General features: G+C 37.1%; 1 protein-coding gene across 1 annotated transcript; it reads right to left on the reverse strand.

The window, feature by feature from the left end:
- Positions 1 to 11369: 11369 nt before the first annotated feature.
- LOC132042726 (non-specific lipid-transfer protein 1-like) lies at positions 11370 to 12651 on the reverse strand. The gene is made up of 3 exons (XM_059433255.1): positions 12377 to 12651; positions 12103 to 12280; positions 11370 to 11671 (listed from the first exon to the last, which is right to left on the reverse strand). Exons 1-3 carry the CDS (start codon positions 12543 to 12545, stop codon positions 11662 to 11664), a joined length of 357 nt encoding a protein of 118 aa, XP_059289238.1. The 5' UTR covers positions 12546 to 12651; the 3' UTR covers positions 11370 to 11661.
- Between the last annotated feature and the right edge of the window lie 7374 nt (positions 12652 to 20025).

The raw sequence follows: 20025 nt of genomic DNA on the forward strand, positions 1-20025 counted from the left end.
CTTCCATGAACCCTTGTTAGCCTCCTTGCACTTGATTCCGCTAATTATTGGTGTTTGATCTTGGATTCACCTTGAATTTATGTTCATGAAATGTATTGAACCTTCTAGAGGTCTTGAGAGAGGTAGAGAAGATGTAAAATGAAAAATTAGAAGTGGGAACTTATATTTATACTTGGAAAGTAACTCAGCCCGATGGGATTATACGGACCCTTATACGGTCCGTATAATATTATACGGTCCGTATAAGTGACCGTATTTCACCATCAGGGAATTTCCCCTTTCTGTAAGGTTATACGGACCGTATAAGTAGTCGTATAACTCCATTTTTCCAAAGTTAATCTCGTCGTTTCGTTTGATCTCCAATCCTTATGCAACCTTCTTAACACTTCATTAGCAATCTAAATATCCTCATAACTCTTCTCCAAGGCATTACCAATCAATCCTTAACTCGATAGTTGCAAAATCTTCCCCAAACACAACTTATACCTCGCCTTCCTTTGACGAACTTAGTCTCACTCATTCATGTTACTTCAAAATCTTATCGTATACACTCTAAACTTGCCAAGTACCCTTCTTATAATTATAAGGGGCTTATGTTCACCTAAAGCTTGCGTTAGTCTATTTACCGCACAATGACATGGAATTTCCAAGGTGTAACACGGTAGGCCCACCAGCCTTCCATATCTCTTATTTTTATGCATGTGCTTTGTAAATATGTTGTAATGAACACTTGTGAATATTGGAACCCGCTTGGTTAGAACTTTTTCGAATTAGGCAAACGATACGTATATCGTTTAGAACAGATAGGAACCCGAATCCTTTTAACTCGGACCCAACAAAAGATAAAGCTTACCAAATCCTTTAAAAATGACAAAAAATGATCTTTTCCTTATAAACTGAAATGGAAACAATATTTTGAAAAAGAAAAGGATTACCTTGTCTTACTTGAGATTTTGAAAATGAAAACACTGCACATTGCCTATAAATTCCATTTTTTTGGACTCTAGAGGTTACAAAAGAGTTAATAGAAATCTGATTGCAAAAATGGGTTTAAATGACTTAAAGGACTATTTTTTCTTAAACCCCTTTTCGGGCCAAGCCCACTTTATTTGAAATAAAATAAGGAAAATTACATTTGGACTTCAGTTTGAGGAATGGTTCAAAATGGAGTATGGCTGACCTTCAATTTAAGTAAAAATGGATAAACAACTTGTAATTGAAAAGGAATACTTTTTTGTATAAATTACATGACACTTTTTACAAAAGACATATACTTGGAACACTTTTTCGTTAAAACTTATAAGGACAAAAGGGGGCATAACATTTGGATCAAAAGTAAGTTGGACACTACTCAAAAGAAATCGTGGGTGTGTTCTGGTCCGAAAATGAAATGACTACTTCAAAACCTTATACGTTTAATTTTTAAAGGAGCTCAATTTCTTCTTTATCAAAAGGGATTTTTGCCAAATTATTTCAAATGATATGCCATGACATCATATACAAGATGTTGAACTATCTTAAGCAAATAATGGCAAATAACACATTGAAGCTCGAAAGTCAGCCGTATTCTACGGATTCTTAATATCGGGGTGTCTTAACGCCTACTCCGAGGAATCATCAGAACTCTTACCTCGAACTCTAGTTTAAAAAGATTTTTCTTTGCTTGAATAAACATTTTTCCCTGGTTTTCCTAATTTCCCTTATAATCTAGTTGGCGATTCTAAAAACATAAAATCCATAAGAGTGCACAAATTCGAAGTTGCTTTTATGCCTCACGTAATAGTGAACCATAACACATATGGCACGTGGTAGTATGTGGCTCCTCTATTTAGTCCTCAATGATAACAGAGAAAAAGGAGACTCGGGAAGAGCTGAAAATTGAATGTGTTTACCCTAGTTAACACATAAATGCTATCGCATATTGAAATAAATAGAAAGATATCTAGCTTAGTAGTAAAAGATCAAAATCATTGAACCATTTAATACTTATAATCAGCTTAAAGAAACAAATCATAAGAGAGCATTAATGTTAAAAAAAAATACTACTTAGTAGAAACGAATTAACACATTTGAAATATGTGCACGAGCAACGCACGTGCCGAGAAACTAGTAAAACCATAAGCGGGAAGGGGCAGGTTAAAATTTTGCGGGTTAAGGCAGAACCTGCACTGTACCGCACCGCTTTTCATCCCTAATCGAGCACTTTATTTTATTGCTTAGTCGAACAACAGATTTAATTCAAATTACTTATGTAGATAATATTGGTTATAGATGGTAATAGTTCCCCAAAATTCTCCTTATCCCTCTAGGATTCTATTCTCTCTACGAATCTATTCTCTTTGTACAATCTCTATATAAGGAAGACTTGTAACACTACACAGATTATCAATAGAGAATCTCAAGTTGCTTGAATCTCTTTCAATGAAATGTCTCAAAAAGAATTATTACTTTGCTTTATATATATATATATATATTGAAATCAGCAACGTGCATGTTTGTTAACTTTCAGCGCATCATTTGTTTAAGACACGATCAAAGCATGGGTTGAACATGTTATTAGTTTAAGACATTATGAAGGCTTGAATCCTCACATGGCCCGTGCAGAACAGTATTTTAGTTTTCAGAAGAGTGATTAATTTGAATTCCCGAGTAAAAATCTCAGCACACTTTGACCAGAATTAGTTTGAATTGTGTTAGTGTGATATTTTCCATCTAGCAGTAGTCTCTTATGCCAAAATATAAAACGAATTCATTGACATTGCTTTAGCGAAAAATTTGGTCAAAGTACATCTTTTAGAATGAAATGTTAAATGTTTTGAAGTCTGAATTATTTTGATTGCCTTTTCTTTTCTAGAACCATTTCGCTTTTCAACGTTGATTAAACCAAACATATACTTCCTCCGTCTCAATTTAAGTGTCTTACTTTCCTTTTTTTGTCCACCTCAAAAATAGTGTCTCTTTCTATATTTAGTAAGTTGTGGCAAGTTTTAGATCACAAGATTTAAAGGAGTACACTCATCTTTAACGTAAGTCCACAAGATTCAAAAGTCTTCCTTTGTTTCTAAACTCCGTGCCTAGTAAAACTAATTCATTAAAAGCCAAATTTTTGTAAAGCTACGGCTCTCCAAGTCCACCTCTGTCAGTTCCCAATCAAAGATCAAGATGAAAGCAATACGCTGCCCAAAAATCAGTTCAATCAGATAAGAAACGGAGCGGGAATCGACAAAAGAAGTTCGCTGCACAAGCTAATTTTTCAGCAGAAAAATCTGCACTCTCTGTCTATTTTTGAGTTGAAAGGTTGTTGTCTATCTTTCTCTCTTACCCCCAAAACAGACTTAAAAGGCTTTTTGACTGTATGGGCCAAATGTGGAAGTGGGTGGCAGTGGCGGAGCCACATGTAGTTGAGGGGTGTCGGTTCTTCATTGGAAAATTACACTATATAGCTAGGTAAAAAAAATTCTTTTTATGTATATGTATTATATATTGACACCTCTTGGCTTCTTCGTGGATTTACTTCTTTATACTTTGACCCCCCCAATGAAAATCCTGGCTCCGCTGCAGGTGGTTGGGACAAATTGGGCTTTTATTTATCCAAATAAAAAGGGAAAAAGACCCAAAACCCAACAGGGCCGAGTTAAGATTTTGCATGTTAAGGCACAATATGCATGTTTATTAACTTTCAGTGACTAAACTTGGCAAAATGCACAAATTGGCACCTAAAGTATCACCAAAAAGTCACTTTCACACCTTAACTATACTGGTGACCTATTTCCCCCATCAACTACTTAAAGTGAATTTATTTAACTCTTCCCACACCCCGACCCAGGTTTAATCAGGTGTGTTTGTGGCACTCACCCTCTAAAGATGCCACGTGTTTAATGACTTAATTATCGTGCTAATTATACCAATTATTCCTAAAACTAATCAGCCCCATATTTTTACCCAACTATTCACCGCTACTATCGCCCATTAACCCTGACCAACAAACCACCATCTCCTTCACCCCAGAACCAACCCACTTGGAAACAACCACCACATCATTGACCCACCGTCTGACCACCCCCTAAACTCCATCATCACCATGACCCACCACCACCTTCACCCACCGATCTCCGTCACACCACCACTGCACCAACCCCCAACTATTCACCGCTTCCATCGCCCATTAACCCCGACCAACAAACCATCATCTCCTTCACCCCAAAACTAACCCATCTCCACCTAAACCACCTTTAAGCCACCCCATCACCACCCATCTTCTTCGATCTTCACAACACACCCTTCACCATCTCTACCTTAACCACTGAAAACCTCACCACCACTGTCCATCCCATTACCCGTTTCCATCTGTCAACCACCGGAAAACTCACCACAAAAACCACATAAAATCATCACTACCACCAGAAAACCCTCACAAATTGGCATGAAATAGATCCAAATAGAGTGCAACTGTGCAAATGGTGTTTGAGATTTCATATCATTAACTCCAACTAGCTTGGAATTTAGTTGCTTTTGTCGTTGAAAGAGAGCATATATTTGGTAGGACAGAGAATTAATTCAAGCAAATTTATATGGAATGAGTGAATGTGAATTGAAAATGGGGTGGTCGTGGGTGTGGGGATTTTTCCGATGGGGTGGTGATGGGGTGGATTGAAGATGATGGTAGGAGGGTATTTTTTAGTTTAATGTACATAAAATGAGCTCTAACGCGCTAAAAAATGTTGAAATATACGCGCCTTGGTCGGTGTGTTGGAAGGGTTAAATAAATTCACTTTTAAGTAGTTGAAGGGGGAAATAGGTCACCAGTATAGTTAAGGTGTGAAAGTGACTTTTTGGTGATACTTTAAGTGCCAATTTATGTATTTTGCCACTAAACTTTGCACATCATGATTTCATTAAGAAACAATCAAAGCATGGGTTGAACATGTTTCTATCAATTTAAGACATTATGAAAGCTTGAATCATCACATGGGTCGTGCAGAACAATTTGTTAGTTTTCAGAACAGTGATTAATTTGAATGCACAAGTAAAAATCTGTTATGAATGGGCTTAGACCAGTAATTACAAAGCAACCCAATACCACATTAGTTGGTTATCTATGGGATCCGGGTTGATAAATAAGGCATTCCAGGAGCAATAGACTTATGCGAATTATGTTGAAGCTTTGGCTCGGTCTGTTATCCCCTCATCCCCCTTCTATGTTCTAGTATCTCTTCTCCTTCTGGTTACCTTCTTCCCCTGTTATTCTTATATTTCCCCATTAGTATTGTTCATTGGTGCTTTCATTGCTCGTACTCCATGGCTGGTGGGTTTCTCAAATTTTCTGGCCATAAGCCGACACCAATCAAGTTGGGTCGCTTTTGCGGTGAATCCGATCCAAACTTATGGGTTTTTCAGGCAAAGAGGTATTTCACCTTTTATGGCTTTTCTAAGGATATCTGGCTATCACTTACTTACCTTTACTTCGATGGTGAAGCCCTCGCTTGGTTTAATTGGTTGTATCGCAATAACCAATTCTATGATTGGAAGCATTTCACAGAGAAATTTTCTTGCCATTACAGCAGACAAACTGTTACAGAAATTGAATTGTCCCACGTGACAATGGTAATTTTAGATTGATTCAGTGGTGGAAACCCAGAAGGTTGGATTTTTCGGGCTGAGCGGTACTTCACCTACCTCGGCTTCTCCGAGAAGGATTGGCTCCCTCTTCCTTCCTTTTACCTTGATGGTGAAGCTCTTACCTGGTTCAATTGGTTGTTTCACAACAAGAAATTTTATGATTGGAAGCATTTCAAGGAGAAAATTGCTCGGCAATTTCGCCAACAACCCAATAAGTAGTCGGTAGGACGTCTAACTCATTCTTCATAGTCGTCTGCCTTTACATCAGCCTACGACACTGGAAGCTCAAATGCAGACGATGTGCTCGATAAATTGTCAGTGAAGTGTAAGAATGTGGATTCCTTCACAGTGCTTAGTGGAAATAATACTGAGATTGCATCTATTGAAGGCCTAGAAAAACCTCAAATTGGGAATGCAAAATTAGTAGAAGCGGAGGAACCTTCTTCCAGTTCCGAAGCTCAGGTGTATGATGAAATTTCACATACAGTTGTGAGCTCCGGCATTCCTGAACTTGACGATAGCTTCTGCGAAATTGTTAGCTTGCAAACCAAGGTACCTACTATGGTGTTAGATGACACAAACTGATCGAATAGTATGGAGGAGGAAAATTCACGAGATAATGTCTCTTTGTTTGACAAATCTCCTCGAAGGGATGCATCTGGTTTTCTGGTTCCCTTTGCTAAGCAGGGAATTGCGGAAATAGAATATCCAATTGAAATTTGGTTATCCCTCTTTGTTCCTATTGTTGGTCGAGAGCTTGTGATGCCTAATGAACATCTCGAACGAGATATGCCAGCGAGGTATGTAGTTGCTAACTCTCTTGGTTGTGGTTCTCCTAAATGTAAAACTGATTTGGAGACGTTTGATGTTGTGTACCTTGCTGAAATTTTCATGGAAGTGATGGGTATTGAAGATCTATTTCTTGAAAAATATATCTTGGAGAATGAGAGTGTCATCTCCACAAGTGCAATACTTGAATTACTTCTTGCCGCTGAAAATGGAAAATTTGTTGGGGGATTCAATGGTCAACATACTTTGAGTCAGTTTCCATTTGTTCCTGCTGCTAATTTCCTTATTGTAAACATTTTCGTGACTGCAATGGATCTTGGTGTATGGGATCCAGGAATAGGTATCGAGTTCATGGCTCTAACAGGATATAAAGAGAACATAGAGGTACTACTATTATTGGGATGTACTGGCACGTTTTTCTTAATTGCGTATTCAAATTCTATGAGTAGAGTGTGGGATCCCGGAAAACCAAGGTGTATAGATTCCTACTTGTCCAATGAGTTCTCTATTGTCTATGACCGCATTGCATTCACATGTCCTTTAATTGCATATACACTAGTCTTAGATGAATATTATGATGTAAAACATGACGTTTTGGTGGCTAACTTCAAGCAAACATCAGTTTGGCTTCGTCACTATATCATTATGCTTGCTGCCATGTTACAAGAGTGGAAAGTGATTGTATTAATGAGCGGATATCAGGCGAAGCTTCAGGTTGTGCACACTGCTGGTTACACACTTCATGGGATCATTGAGATGGTAGAGTCGGTTGCACCTCATAGATTACATCATGGCTTAGGTAATGCATTAGTTATTGTTATCCTCTTGAATAAGTTTGTGGTTGTGGGGCAGGTTATAACTGACCTCCATTTGATAACGCGAAAGAGTTTTATTATAAAACAGAAAGAACGTGATTGTTATTGGTTGATATCAGTTCCACTGGAGAGATTTGGTGGAAGGCAAGCTTCTAAAACTACTGATCGGTGCTTCGAGGCTGATAATTTTAGCTTCGACGGGTCTGAGCGTGTTAAGGAGTATTATCTTTATCATATTTCAAGTGCTTTCGAAGTTCTTTTGATCCTAGCAGTAGTCTTGGTGAAATTTGTGGCATCCCATTATCTGACACTATTACCTACATTTTGACCTATCATGTGAATAATTTATTTGATAGAAAAATAATTGGTGCTAAGGAAGAATGGGTTGAGAAGGACACTGTAGATCCTATTAGCCATTTGTGTGACTTGCTGTTAGCAAATATGACAAAGGTCATGTTGCTGCCAACAGTGCTTTTATAAGTTTGGGTGATATCAGGACGTGTATTGCTCTTTTGGATACATCTCACACTAATGCACATCTCTGCTATGTTATTCAATAGTTAAGCAAAAATGATGAAATCATGTCTAGATATTTCAAGCTGCCAACCAAGTTGCTTTTTTGCTGACACGGTCAACCGTACCCGAGAACGCTCATGCCTACTCGAACCTCGAGGACAAGGTTCTTATTGGGGTCGGGGGTATTGTTATGAATGGGCTTAGACCAGTAATAAGAAAGCACCCCAATACCACATTAGTTGGTTATGTGTGGGATCCGGATTGATAAATAGGGCATTCCGGGAGCAATAGACTTATATGTTGAAGCTTTGGCTCAGTCTGTTATCCCCTCATCCCCCTTCTATGTTCTAGTATCTCATCCCCTTCTGGTTACCTTCTTCCCTTGTTATTCTTATATTTCCCCATTAGTATTGTTCATTATTACCTTATTGTTCCAATTCTCAGTTGTAATTTGGATTCCGTAAGTATAATATATGTTAGTTGTTACATTCCGTATTTTGTACCCTCGGGTAAGTCGAGGCAAGTGACACAAGTTGCGTATGGGAAAATTGTAAAGTAGGACTATTAAGAAAGGCCAGGGGTAAAAAGGTAAATTTGCAAAATGACTCATGGAAATACGGAGAAAGGCTAGGGGCAAATTTGGAATTAAGGGAAATATTTTTCATGAAATAAGATAAATTTGCTAGAATTTTCAAGAAAGGGGGGCCACTTGGCCATGGACCCCACTTGCATTATTTGGCCAAATGAATTCAAGCCAAACAAGGGACCATATGGTTGATTATAATTGGAAGAGACTATATATATATATATATGAGTGGAAGGATGAATTATTCATCTTATTTCCCTAGATTTTTCAAGAAAGCAAGAAAGAGAGAGAGAGAGCTTGGCCATTCGGCTTAGAAAAAAAAAAAAAAAGAGAGAAAAAGCGAGAGAAAAAAAAAAGAAGAAGAGAGTTTCCAACTTGTTTCTTCATAGCCAAACAATTCCTTGAAGGGTTCTTAGTAAGTTGAAGTGGTTTGTGGAGCAAGAAGGATACATATTCATACAAGTTGTTAAGTTGAGTCAAGTGAAGAAGTTGAGGAAAAGGTAAGGTTTAATTCCTCTTTTGTATGTTATGAGTGTTTATGCATGTTGTGGAGTATGAAAATGGATGAAATTCATGTGTTGTAAGAGTGTGTGTAGGTGGCCGTGACCTACAAGAAATCCGTGTGTGTATGTGTAGTGTGTGTTGAGTTGTATTGTGTTGTGTTGTGTGTTGGTTGTTGTTGTAATGTATGGAAATTATGAAAAGCATGCATATGGGGAGGGGGTTGGCCGAATGATAGGTTATGGTAGGGTGTGATGAATCGACTTTATTTAGAATGGAAATTGTTGTTATGGTAGGTTCTATGGTGTTAGAATAAAGATTTAATGGTTTGGAGGAATGAAAATTGGGTTGTTGTGATTGAATTTGAAAGAAGGAAAAAAATGTTGTTGTTGTTGTTTCATAAATTGGAAGATGTGGGTAAGTAGTATGTTGATGGTATTGTTGGAATATTATGTGAATTATATTGTATTGAATTATATTGAATTGTATGGAATTGAATTGAATTGCATTGAAAAGAATTGAATTGAGTTGAAGTAAATATAAGTGGTTTGTTGGTATTGTTGGTTGATAGTTTGGCGGGTTTGAATTCCGGATTGTTGTTGAGTAAAAATTGGCCAAGTTGAACTTGGAGGGATGGAATATTTACGGGGGAGAGTCTTTAGCGAAATTTCGGTAGCCAAGTATTATTTTAAGAATTCAATTCTAAAGGCACTAATCATGTTTGGTAAACATGACCAATTTGTAGATTTTTGTCGAACTTGGAGCTTGAGTTTGGAGACGTGAACAAAGCGTAAAAGGTATGTGAAGCCTACCTCTCCTTCATTTGGCATGTCTAGTTAGTATAAGTTGAAATCCGACCCTCGGGAAAAGTCCTACCCCTCGGGAACGACACCTAAATTTATTCCTTTTTCATTCAATAGAATTGAATCCATAACTTGTGCTTTAAAGAAAGAAGTGTTCAAACGTCGAAACCTTTGGAAATGAAGTTGAAATGCCTTGAAACCTTCGTGAATGACCCAATGGTACATGATGACCGTGTTTTTATGTTCGTCACCCGAGTCTCGATAAACGTGCATATCGGTTTCCATTACTTCTTTCATAGGAACTTTATAATCTTATTTTATGTTTTCTTATGGTGTTGCTATTCATTGATGGTCTCGCCTTATAATGATTGTTCCTTGAGTGAGACGAAGCACCGTGGTTATTCCATAAGGTAGTCGGGGGCTACGAACCTTCGTCCCAAACGGACACATGACTTTCCTTGGGTTCTTATGCATCTTGCTTATATGATATGTATATGACATGTATATGATATGTATGTGAAAATGGGGAATTTTGGGGAATGGATACATGTTGCGCTATAGACGCATGCCACTGGTCGGGGCGTAATTCCATCCCGGACGCGGGACACATGTGGGCGAGCCGACGTATTTCGGCGACATGACTTGTTATTTTCACATGTATATGACACGAAATGTTTTGAACAAAAGTATATAATAAGCAAGCATGACATCCGCCGAAAGGAACTTACGGTCTGATTATCCTTTTATCTCGTTATATGATCTTTGGTCTCACGTGTTGTTATTGCTCACATGTTATATGCTCCATCATATTATTTTCATGGCTCACATACTCGGTACTTGTTCGCTCGCACCCCTTTTCTTGGGGGGCGCGTCTCATGCCACGGAGGTAGACGAGTTGACGGGCTCGACTCTAGGAGCTTTTTCGGTAGTACATTGGAAGGCGCTCCGGTTGTCCGGAGGAGCTTCTATTTTGGGTACTACTTCGTGTATATATTTGGACACGGCAAAGTCGGTTACTTGTAATTATATGTATCGTGTTTAGAGGCTCGTAGACGGATATGTACGGTCGGATGTTTCATAGCCTAGTTGCCTTTATCGCAGGTGCGATATGTGTAATGATTGAATACTACTACTCGTTTACATGTATGCTATTATCGAGGTTGCTAAAGGAAAAAAAAATGCCGGTGTTCATACGGCCCACTTAGTAATAAGAACAAGACATATGACGGGGGTGCCGATACAGTATCGAGATGCTTTCGTCGCGGCCCCTAGTTGGGTCGTGACATTAGTGTTGTGTTGATAAATTCGGGTTGTTACAAAATCTCAGCACACTTTGTTAGTGTAATTTTTTTAATCCAGTGGTCGTGTTTTATGCACTAATATATAACAAATTCATTGATATTGCTTTTGCGAAAAAATGGTTAAATTTCATTAGTATTTAAAAAATTGCTACTTTGAAGTGCGAATTCTTTTGATTATTTTCTTTTTGAACCATTTCGCGTTCAACGATAATTAAAATAAACGTATTCTAGCTTTTCAAAACTACTGTGGCTTTTAATCTCTTAAATTTTTAAGGAAAATTTTAAAATGTGCCTCCCACAACTGAGCTCTTTTTTGTGAGACAAAAAAGTGAACTCAAAATTTGTGGACCCAAAAGTATAAAATGTTGGTCTACTTTTTTATTTCATAAAAAAGGGTCTCACACAACTAATGTCAGTTATGTGAGGCACATTTTAAAACTTTTCAATTTTTTGTGAGACAAACATCAAAAGATTTTACTATTAAAATAGCAGGCCGTCAAAACACATACATTCATTAGATTAAAGAGGGAACAAACTCTTTAATCTCTAAGCAGCTAGCTAATTAGCGTACACAAGGAACAAGTGCACTAAACTACTCAAAACAGGAAATTACGACACAAAGTCCGATAAATTGAAAGCTTGATCCAAACATTCATCATATTATTCCATCAGACAATCACCATCTCTGCTACTTCATCCTGCCACCAGAGAATTTTGAGTTTTCAGCAACTTCACTGCACCCTGCAATATTTAATTATAACCAACAAATGTTAATTACAGTTATTACCCTGATTCGTGGAAAATAGATTTTTTTTTTTTTTTTTTAAAAAGTGTATTACTACCACCCTTGTTAGCTCGCTATTGCATTGGCCTATGTAAAAAAGCAGAGGAATAACTTTTCGATAGATCTCATGACACACGGAACGTGCCATTTTCTAAGAAACTCATATAATTTCCAAACAACCATTCTTTATATGGTAGGCAATTATCATTCAAAATAAGGTTTATCGTCTTAAGTGCGAAATAGGTTTTCATTTATATGCATCGACAAATATGCCTTATTGTCTAGGTTACTGATTGCAATTTTTTTGGATGATTTGACGTAGTTATTTCATAGAGTAAAAATACTATGAAATATTTAGGAGAGAAATGTATGAAAAGGATATACATACTTGGAGCAGTCAATGGATGGGCTGATCTTGTAGGGAATATTGACACCACATCGGCTGGGGAGGGCAGCAGCGAGTTGGAGGTTGACGCCACTGATGGCTCCAGCAGCAGATTTCATGCAAGTGCAAACAGTCTGGCGATCTTGGGTGGAACTTGCTGCACTGAAAAGGCTCCTAATACCTGTCAAACAGGTAATACAATTAAGTAATTATTATTTGTACATAATTCCGTAAGAGTTTGAACTTTAGATGAGATTATCACACAGTTCAACAATACCATTGCAGCACGTTACAGGGATAGCTCCTCCCATCCTCACGTAGTCAAGGCATGGAGACAAGTCTGTCGCCACGGTTCCACATGTGACATATGCCTCTGAATGGGCTGCAAACATTGACATCACCATGGCAGCTATGCACATTACTGCTAAGCTTGCAAGTTTTGCCATTTTGGAGTAATGTAGTATTGGGTTTTTGAAGTATGTCTATTGAGTTTAGCTTTGGAAAGTGAAAATGGATGTGGGAGAAGAAAGGTTCTTGAGTGACTTTATATAGAGGAGTTTGTGACTAATCTACAGTTTTTTGTTGTTTTAATAAGGTGAAGAGTTAGCTGGGTTGGTAGTTGGATAAATTCAATGCTTCTTGATGATTCTGAAATCAAACCTGCTATTATCTTCACAGATGAATTGATGCAATGTACGAAAAAAGCTTTTAATGGTTTTTCTCGAGCTCTCTTTTTTATATTTTGTGACCATTCATTTCTCCGTGGCCTTCCATCCCTGGATGTCCTTTTTCAATTGTACATGCTTTCGATCCTTAATGACCTAGTCAGGCCTTGTTCATGTCATTAGCGAGTATGATTAATGATTCAATTAAACTAAATAAATTAAAAGGTCATGTTTTTTCTCAAGGAAACATGCAACTCCTTAGCAAACGGAAACCAATAAAAAAAAAAAAAATTACTATTACGGCCCCGTTTGTTCATAGAAACCAAAAAGAAATTCACTTTTTTGGGAATTTTGGAGTTGGAGTTGTGTTTGGCCATAGTTTTTGAAATTGTAGTTTTTGGTGAAATGTAGTTGTAAAAAAGTAAAAAAAATTTGAAAAATAAGTTTTTTGAGTTTTTGGTATTCCGAAATACTTCAAGTTGTATTCGGAATTCTTATGGCCAAATGCTAAAAAGTGAAAAAAGTGAAAAAAAATTCCGGAATAAAGTGAATAATTCTTATGGACAAACGCCTACTAAGTAAAAGGAACACTCAACTTTTTTTTTTTATTGCACTAAATTAGTACTGAACTATTTTTTGTAATATGAAAATCCATCAACTTAGTACAAGTATCACATAAAGTCATCAAACTATTTTATAACAAAAATTGATTCAACTTTACCTTAGTATCACAACAAATCACTGAAACAATTATTTGTAACAAATCCTTCAACATTGCTCAAGTACCATATTAAATGTTTTTTGTTTTGTTTTTTCTTAATGACTGATCTTGTGATACTTAGTCAAAGTTAAGTGACTTTTTAGGTACAAAAGATAATTCAGTATACTTTCGTGTTATTTAGTAAAATTAAGTAATTTTTTCTTATAAAAAATAGTTTAATAACTTTACTAAAATAAAGTAAAAATTAAGTGAGAATCTATGATATCAACCAAAATTTACTTGAATCCTGTCATTGTTTTAAAATTTTAATGAGTGATGAGAATGGCAGTGCAGCATATGCTTCTCAAAGAATCAGAAAACCACCACAATTTTCACATTAATTCCTAAAAATACACGACGGAACAAAAGACGGTGCAAAAGAGTTTGAGAGAGACTTGTCGGTTAGTTTAGGAAAGAAGGAAAAAACATCCAAATTCGGGCAGTTATATTGGGTTGAAATGCTTGGAATCGGCTCCTCTTCAGTGGGTCTTCCCTCCAGTCCCTCCAGTCCACCTTTTGATTTGCGACACGTGTCACCTAATTAAACTAATGGCTCTGATTCCTTCTTCCAACTATGACTGTAAGCACTCCCTGTAGAGAACCAAACCCAGTTCTTGTCTTCTTCCACTCTCACCCAATAAAGGCTCAGATTTTCTCTAATAATTCAATATATGGTACAGAACTAAGCCCATTTCAGTTCTTCCCTTCTCTTTCTGCACAGTCCCACTAATTAATGCACGCTCCACTTTACATGAACTAAGCCCATTTGTGTTTTCCCCTTCTCTTCCATTTAAATGAAGTTATATAAAAATGTCAGATCCTTCTAAGTAATCTAATTATCTTTACAAGGACATAAAACAAATGGTTGAATATATATATGAGAATTCTAAGTATCTCAGTATCCTTCCAAGTAATCTAATAATTATCTTAGTAGGCTTGAATCACTTTTTATTTAAAATTCTTAGGAATGTCGAAATTAAACATTCGAGTTAAAATTTCCAGTTAAACGTGAAAATATTTAGTGCAAGAATTGTTTAGAAAAAAAATTAATTTGTTGGAAAGAGATTTTCCCCTACATAAAATTAAAATGGCCTCTTTGAAAATTGAAACAGTTATTATCAGTTATGATGAGTAACATGTTTTCATAAATAAAACTTGAAAGAGAATGCCATAAAGGGTAACTGGGTTTGGTTCTCTGCAGGGGGGGTGTCTAGAGTCATAGTTGGAAGAAAGAATCAGAACCATTAGTTTAATTAGGTGACACGTGTCACAAATCAAAAGGTGGACGGAAGGGACCGGAGGGGAGTCGGTTCTGAAATGTTTTACTTAAACTGATGGTTTATCTGAAATAACCTCTACTTTCATAAGGTATAGGGGTAAGGTATGCGTACACATCATCCTCTTCAGACCCTACTTATGAAATTGTAACATTTGGTCGTTTTAGCCTTTTCGGTGCTTTTGACCCTTTCCTGGGCTTGTTTAGCTCACATTTGACCCGAGGGGACCGTTGACACACTTCCCGGGGTCTTTAGATATGATTTGGGCGACTTTAGGGGAAATTTGGGCTTAAAGCGAAAAAGAATTGACTCAAAGTTGACTTTTGGGTAAATGGATCTTTTTCGGGAATCTGTCGATTCCGAGAGGTCCAGAGGGTCTTTTAGAACTTGTGTGTATATTCGGTTCGATTCCCAATGCACTCAGGTGCATTTTGGGACTTGGGTTGAGAAGTTAGTTTTGAGGTATCGAGAATTGACTCGGTCAACGAGACCTCCGTTGGGAATTTCGAGGCCACGAGCTGGTTCGTAGCATGTTTTTATGTATGTCTGCATATATGGTTTGTCAGCAGATGGCCTTGGATGATAGTCAGGATTTCGGGTTGAATTAGCGAACCTTGGGAGTTTCTGGTGTCTGGTGCCCGATATGGCAGCACCAGGACCGCGGCAGTGGTCCGGCTTTAGCAGTAACCCTGCCACTATAGCGGTCTGGTACGATTGGCGTGGACCGCGGAAGCAGTCACGAGACCGCAGAAGCGCTAATGTGAGCGCGGAAGCGGGTGACGGCCAGTTAGATTCATTAAATGTGTGTGAAAAGCCCTAATTCTTTCATTCAGTACCACTCCGACTTTAGAGCTTTTTGGGAGCATTCAAGGCTATTCTGCATAGAGAATCATTGTGGTAAGTCCTTTCACCTTCCTTTCCATTCCATGTTTCATTATTCACCTTAGGAATCCATTAAGCATGCTATTTTCATTAAGAGCTTGAGGATTAAAAGAGGGTTCAATGGGTTCTTTGTTCTAGGCTATTAAATCATGAATTATTCATTGGGTTAGCTTCATTAAGTATGGAATTGATGATCAGAACTATTAATGCATGATTCCTTCCTAAATAGTGACTAATTTATGGAATTGGAAGTTATGGTTCATACCCAAATTTGGGGGTTTTGCCTAGAATCCGAATTTAAGTGATTTATTAGTTCTTCTAGCTTATAATTGATAGGAATTGATCACTTATAATATTAATTTCATGTTGAGACCGATAGATTCCTAATTTCATCTTTTTAGTTCATAAACCCATTCCATAGGTTGGGATTTGGTTCTTGAATAGAAATAAGGATTGAATGATGTTTCTTCTGATTCTAATTTCATAATTCGAATATGATTAGACATCCATTATCTCGAGGCTCAAAGGAAGGAAAAGACTAAGGTTTGACTATTGGAAACTTTGCTGCTCGGCTCTCCAAGTAGGTTACGGTTTACCTTATGGTGAGACTTCGATTAGCGTAGCGTATATTTAGATGATATTGTAGGAGAATGCATGTAAACCTTCAGGTATGTAGTCGGGTTGAATATTGTCTTAGCTTGGGCTTGTTGTATGATTTGGGGGCTAGCCACCCCGTTGCGCTAATTGACTTATCTTGATTTATTTACTTATTGGCTTGTTGTCATATTGAGACATTAGATATTGATGATTAGTGATATATCATGATTATGATATTGCGGTACTTTACTTTGATTTGATATTGGATGAGGATTGTGATTCTATTGTGTCTTATTGTGTAGCCTGATTTATTGATACTACTTATGAGCCATGTGTGGTACTGTTTGGGATTGAATTGGTTATTGATAGTAAATTGCATCGTATTCATACTCATTTCCATGATACATTTTATATTGCATTGTTGTGGTACCAAGGATGGAAGGTGAGAAGGAAATACAGATTCTATTGAAACATACTATATATCGAGTCATCTCTAGGCTGTGTCTTTGAATGACTGATACGAGGCGTATAGGTGGGAAGTAGTCATCTCTAGGCTGTGTGCGGAGTGACTGGTACATGGACTTTGCGGATCCCCCATGGGTTGTCTTTGCCGAGATGTGATGTTCCATCGATCGGAGTGCATGTGTACGGTGGATATGCATAGCATTCATCATTCATCCATTATTGCATTACATTGTACATCTTGGTTTTCTGTGATATGGTTGTGATATGATTGTGATATACTGGTTCGAAATGGTTATACTTAGACTTGGCACAATTGGGTTTAGATGCTATAACATAGGTGATGACTTATTGTGATATGATTGTGATATACTGGTTCGGAATGGTTAGACTGATACTTGGCACAGTTGGGTTTAGATGCTATAACATAGGTGATGACGTGTACTGTGGTTGTGGATTCGTGTTGGCTCGTACCTTGTTGTTTTACGTGTTTATCTTGCTTTGTTGTCTTTATATACGTTAGCTAGTCTTAGTCGGCCTATGATACCTACCAATACTTATTGTTTGTACTGATGTGCACTTGCTGCATTCTTTTATGAATGTAGAGTACAACTTCTACCCCTCGTGGCTGATATTCAAGGGTTGTTGATTCGAGTCTCTTCAGGGTGAGCATGAGAACGTTCGCTGCCCAAAGACTCTTCCTATTACTTATGTCTTATTTCCATTTCGAGACATATTTTGAGACTACTTATGTATTATTATTCAGACTTGTAGTATTTTATGTAGATGCTCTTATATGAGCAGAAGGATACTGGGGTGGACTTCATTTACTTCCGCACTTATTTATATTATATTTGTGAGACTTATGTTATTTTACTTTCTTCCGCTATTTTCTATCTTTTGTGAATGTTGGTTTAAGGGTTCTCCTACCGAGGTGAGAAAGGTAGGTGCCCGCACGACTTAGTGAAATTGGATCGTGACTAAAATGTGTATTATTGTTGTTGTTGTTGTGCACTCTCCAGATCCCATTTGTGGGAATGTTGTTGTTGTTGTACTACATTAACTGTGTTATATGAATCTGGAGCAAAACGTAAATACAACAAATTAAGACAAAGGGAAGTTACATATTTTTGACATAAAAATATTTATAACTGCTATCTAATATACATAAACTAGTGAATATGCCGCGCTTCGTGCGGTCTAAGAGAACATTTGGATTTTATTGTTAATTTGAAACTTTTTATGAATATCTTAAAGGAAAAATAGTCAAATGCCCCCTCAACGTATACTCGGATTAATTATGACGCACCCAACCTTTGCGGGCGATCTATTACCCCTCTGGCCTTATTTTTTCTGTATTTTTGTACCCCTTTTTTGGCTGACGTGGCACAAAAAAAATTAGATGACCAGTTGCACAAGGGAGAGTGTTGCACACTCTCCGTCACATCGGCGCCATGTCAGTGCCACGTTGGAACTTTCTAAATTTTAATTTTAAATTCTTTTCCTTTCTTTTTTTCATTTGATTTTTCTTTTATTAATTATATTTACATTAATTAACCTCTAATTAACTATTAAACCCTCCATTAATTTTATATTCTTCATCACTAAACCCTTTTTCTTCTTCATTTCAAGAAATCAATCAACCAATTTTCCTCCTCCATTAATCCACACACATTTAATTTCATCATGAATCATAAATATCTTTTCAAGAAATCAACCAATCCATATTCTTCCTCCATTAACACACACATATTCAACCCATTTTCTTCCTCCAGTAACACACACATTCAATTTCATCATCAATCATACATATCTTTTCAAGAAATCAACCAATCCATTTTCTTCCTCCATTAACACACACACATTCAATCCATTTTCTTCCTCCACAAAATTATTCGACGAGACCCGAACTGAAGCTTTGATCGGAACTCGAACGGAACCTCAAATCGAAACCCAAATAGATCTGAAACAACTGGACCTCGACTCAAATTAAGACACAGATGAAACCCCTCGTTTTTAATCCGAGAACATTAAACCCCCTTTGTTTAGATTTGTTTGTTGGGTGTTTTCAAGATGATTTTCAGTGGTGGTTTAGGGTAGTGAAATGGGTGTTGCGCGTTGGTTTTCTTTTTACTGGAGGGTTTTCTGGTGATTTAAAGGTCGGGAAATGGTAGTTTGGTCATTGGTTTCACTGCTATTGTGACGTGAAGAAAAAGAAAAGGGGTGTGGTCAGATCAGTTGGTTTTTTAAAGTCGGGGAGCGGGGATGGGTTGATGGTTGTTAAAAATGGATGGAGAAGATGGGAAAGTGAGTGGTGATGGTGAAGGAATTTTCCGGCAGGAGGTGCAATCGGAAAAAAAGGGAGAAGATGTTCCTTTTTTTTTTCAGTCCGTATTTCTCTATCTCCGTTTCTCTTTGTTTTTGTGTCACTGTTTGTGGAAAAAATTCCAACGTGGCACTAATGTGGCGCCGATGTGGCGGAGAGTGTGCAACAGTCTCCTTTGTGCAACTGGTCATCTAATTTTTTTTGTGCCACGTCAGCCGAAAAAGGGTACAAAAATACAGAAAAAATAAGGCTGGGGGGTAATAGGTTGCCCGCAAAGGTTGAGTGCGTCATAATTAATCCGGGTATACGTTGAGGGGGCATTTGACTATTTTCCCTATCTTAAAAATACAAAAAAATATATATATATATAAAGGCAAGATATACATACGAGAAAACAATCTATTAAATGATTTTAGAAACTTTACATTAGTTATAGTATTATCTTTGTGTAGTAGGTATATCTGGTTACAATATGTAGATTTATTTAGAAAAATAGTTCTTTATTTTATCTATATACTTGCATAAAAATGTCTTGGGAACGTGATTATTAATTTTGTTTTTTGGATTCGTTACCAATTTTGTATCTTTACTTTGTAATTATATCTTTCACTACTCAAAATATGTATTAATGGGGAACCAAGGAACCAATCAAACACAACCTCAACCCCTTCAAACAGGGGAAAAAACAAAAAACTACTGAACCTTTTGTGCAAATGAGTTTCTTGTATATCAGTGAAGCGCGAAAGTTAAAAAATTAACTAATGAACCCAAAAACATTGATGTATAGAACTAAGTATATATTCAGTCAATGTTAAACCTGTATATGGAAATCCAAGATCTTCATCCTTTGAGCGTGAAATCATCCCATTTATTCTATCAACTACTTTCTTCTTCGTCTCCTCCATTGCAACATTCAACTCCTCCATGCCCATATCTTTAAGATGAACGACAGTGTCT

The sequence above is a fragment of the Lycium ferocissimum genome, unplaced genomic scaffold (genome assembly GCF_029784015.1).
Source record: "Lycium ferocissimum isolate CSIRO_LF1 unplaced genomic scaffold, AGI_CSIRO_Lferr_CH_V1 ctg1755, whole genome shotgun sequence".
In the NCBI taxonomy this organism is placed as follows: Eukaryota; Viridiplantae; Streptophyta; class Magnoliopsida; order Solanales; family Solanaceae; genus Lycium; species Lycium ferocissimum.

What these genes read in the sequence shown, in the direction of transcription:
- LOC132042726 (XM_059433255.1), bottom strand. Translation starts at nt 12,545, where the DNA reads ATGGCAAAACTTGCAAGCTTAGCAGTAATGTGCATAGCTGCCATGGTG. An exon ending in CCCTGTAACGTGCTGCAATG is followed by an intron (nt 12,281 to 12,376) that starts GTATTGTTGAAC and finishes CCTGTTTGACAG; the next exon opens with GTATTAGGAGCCTTTTCAGT.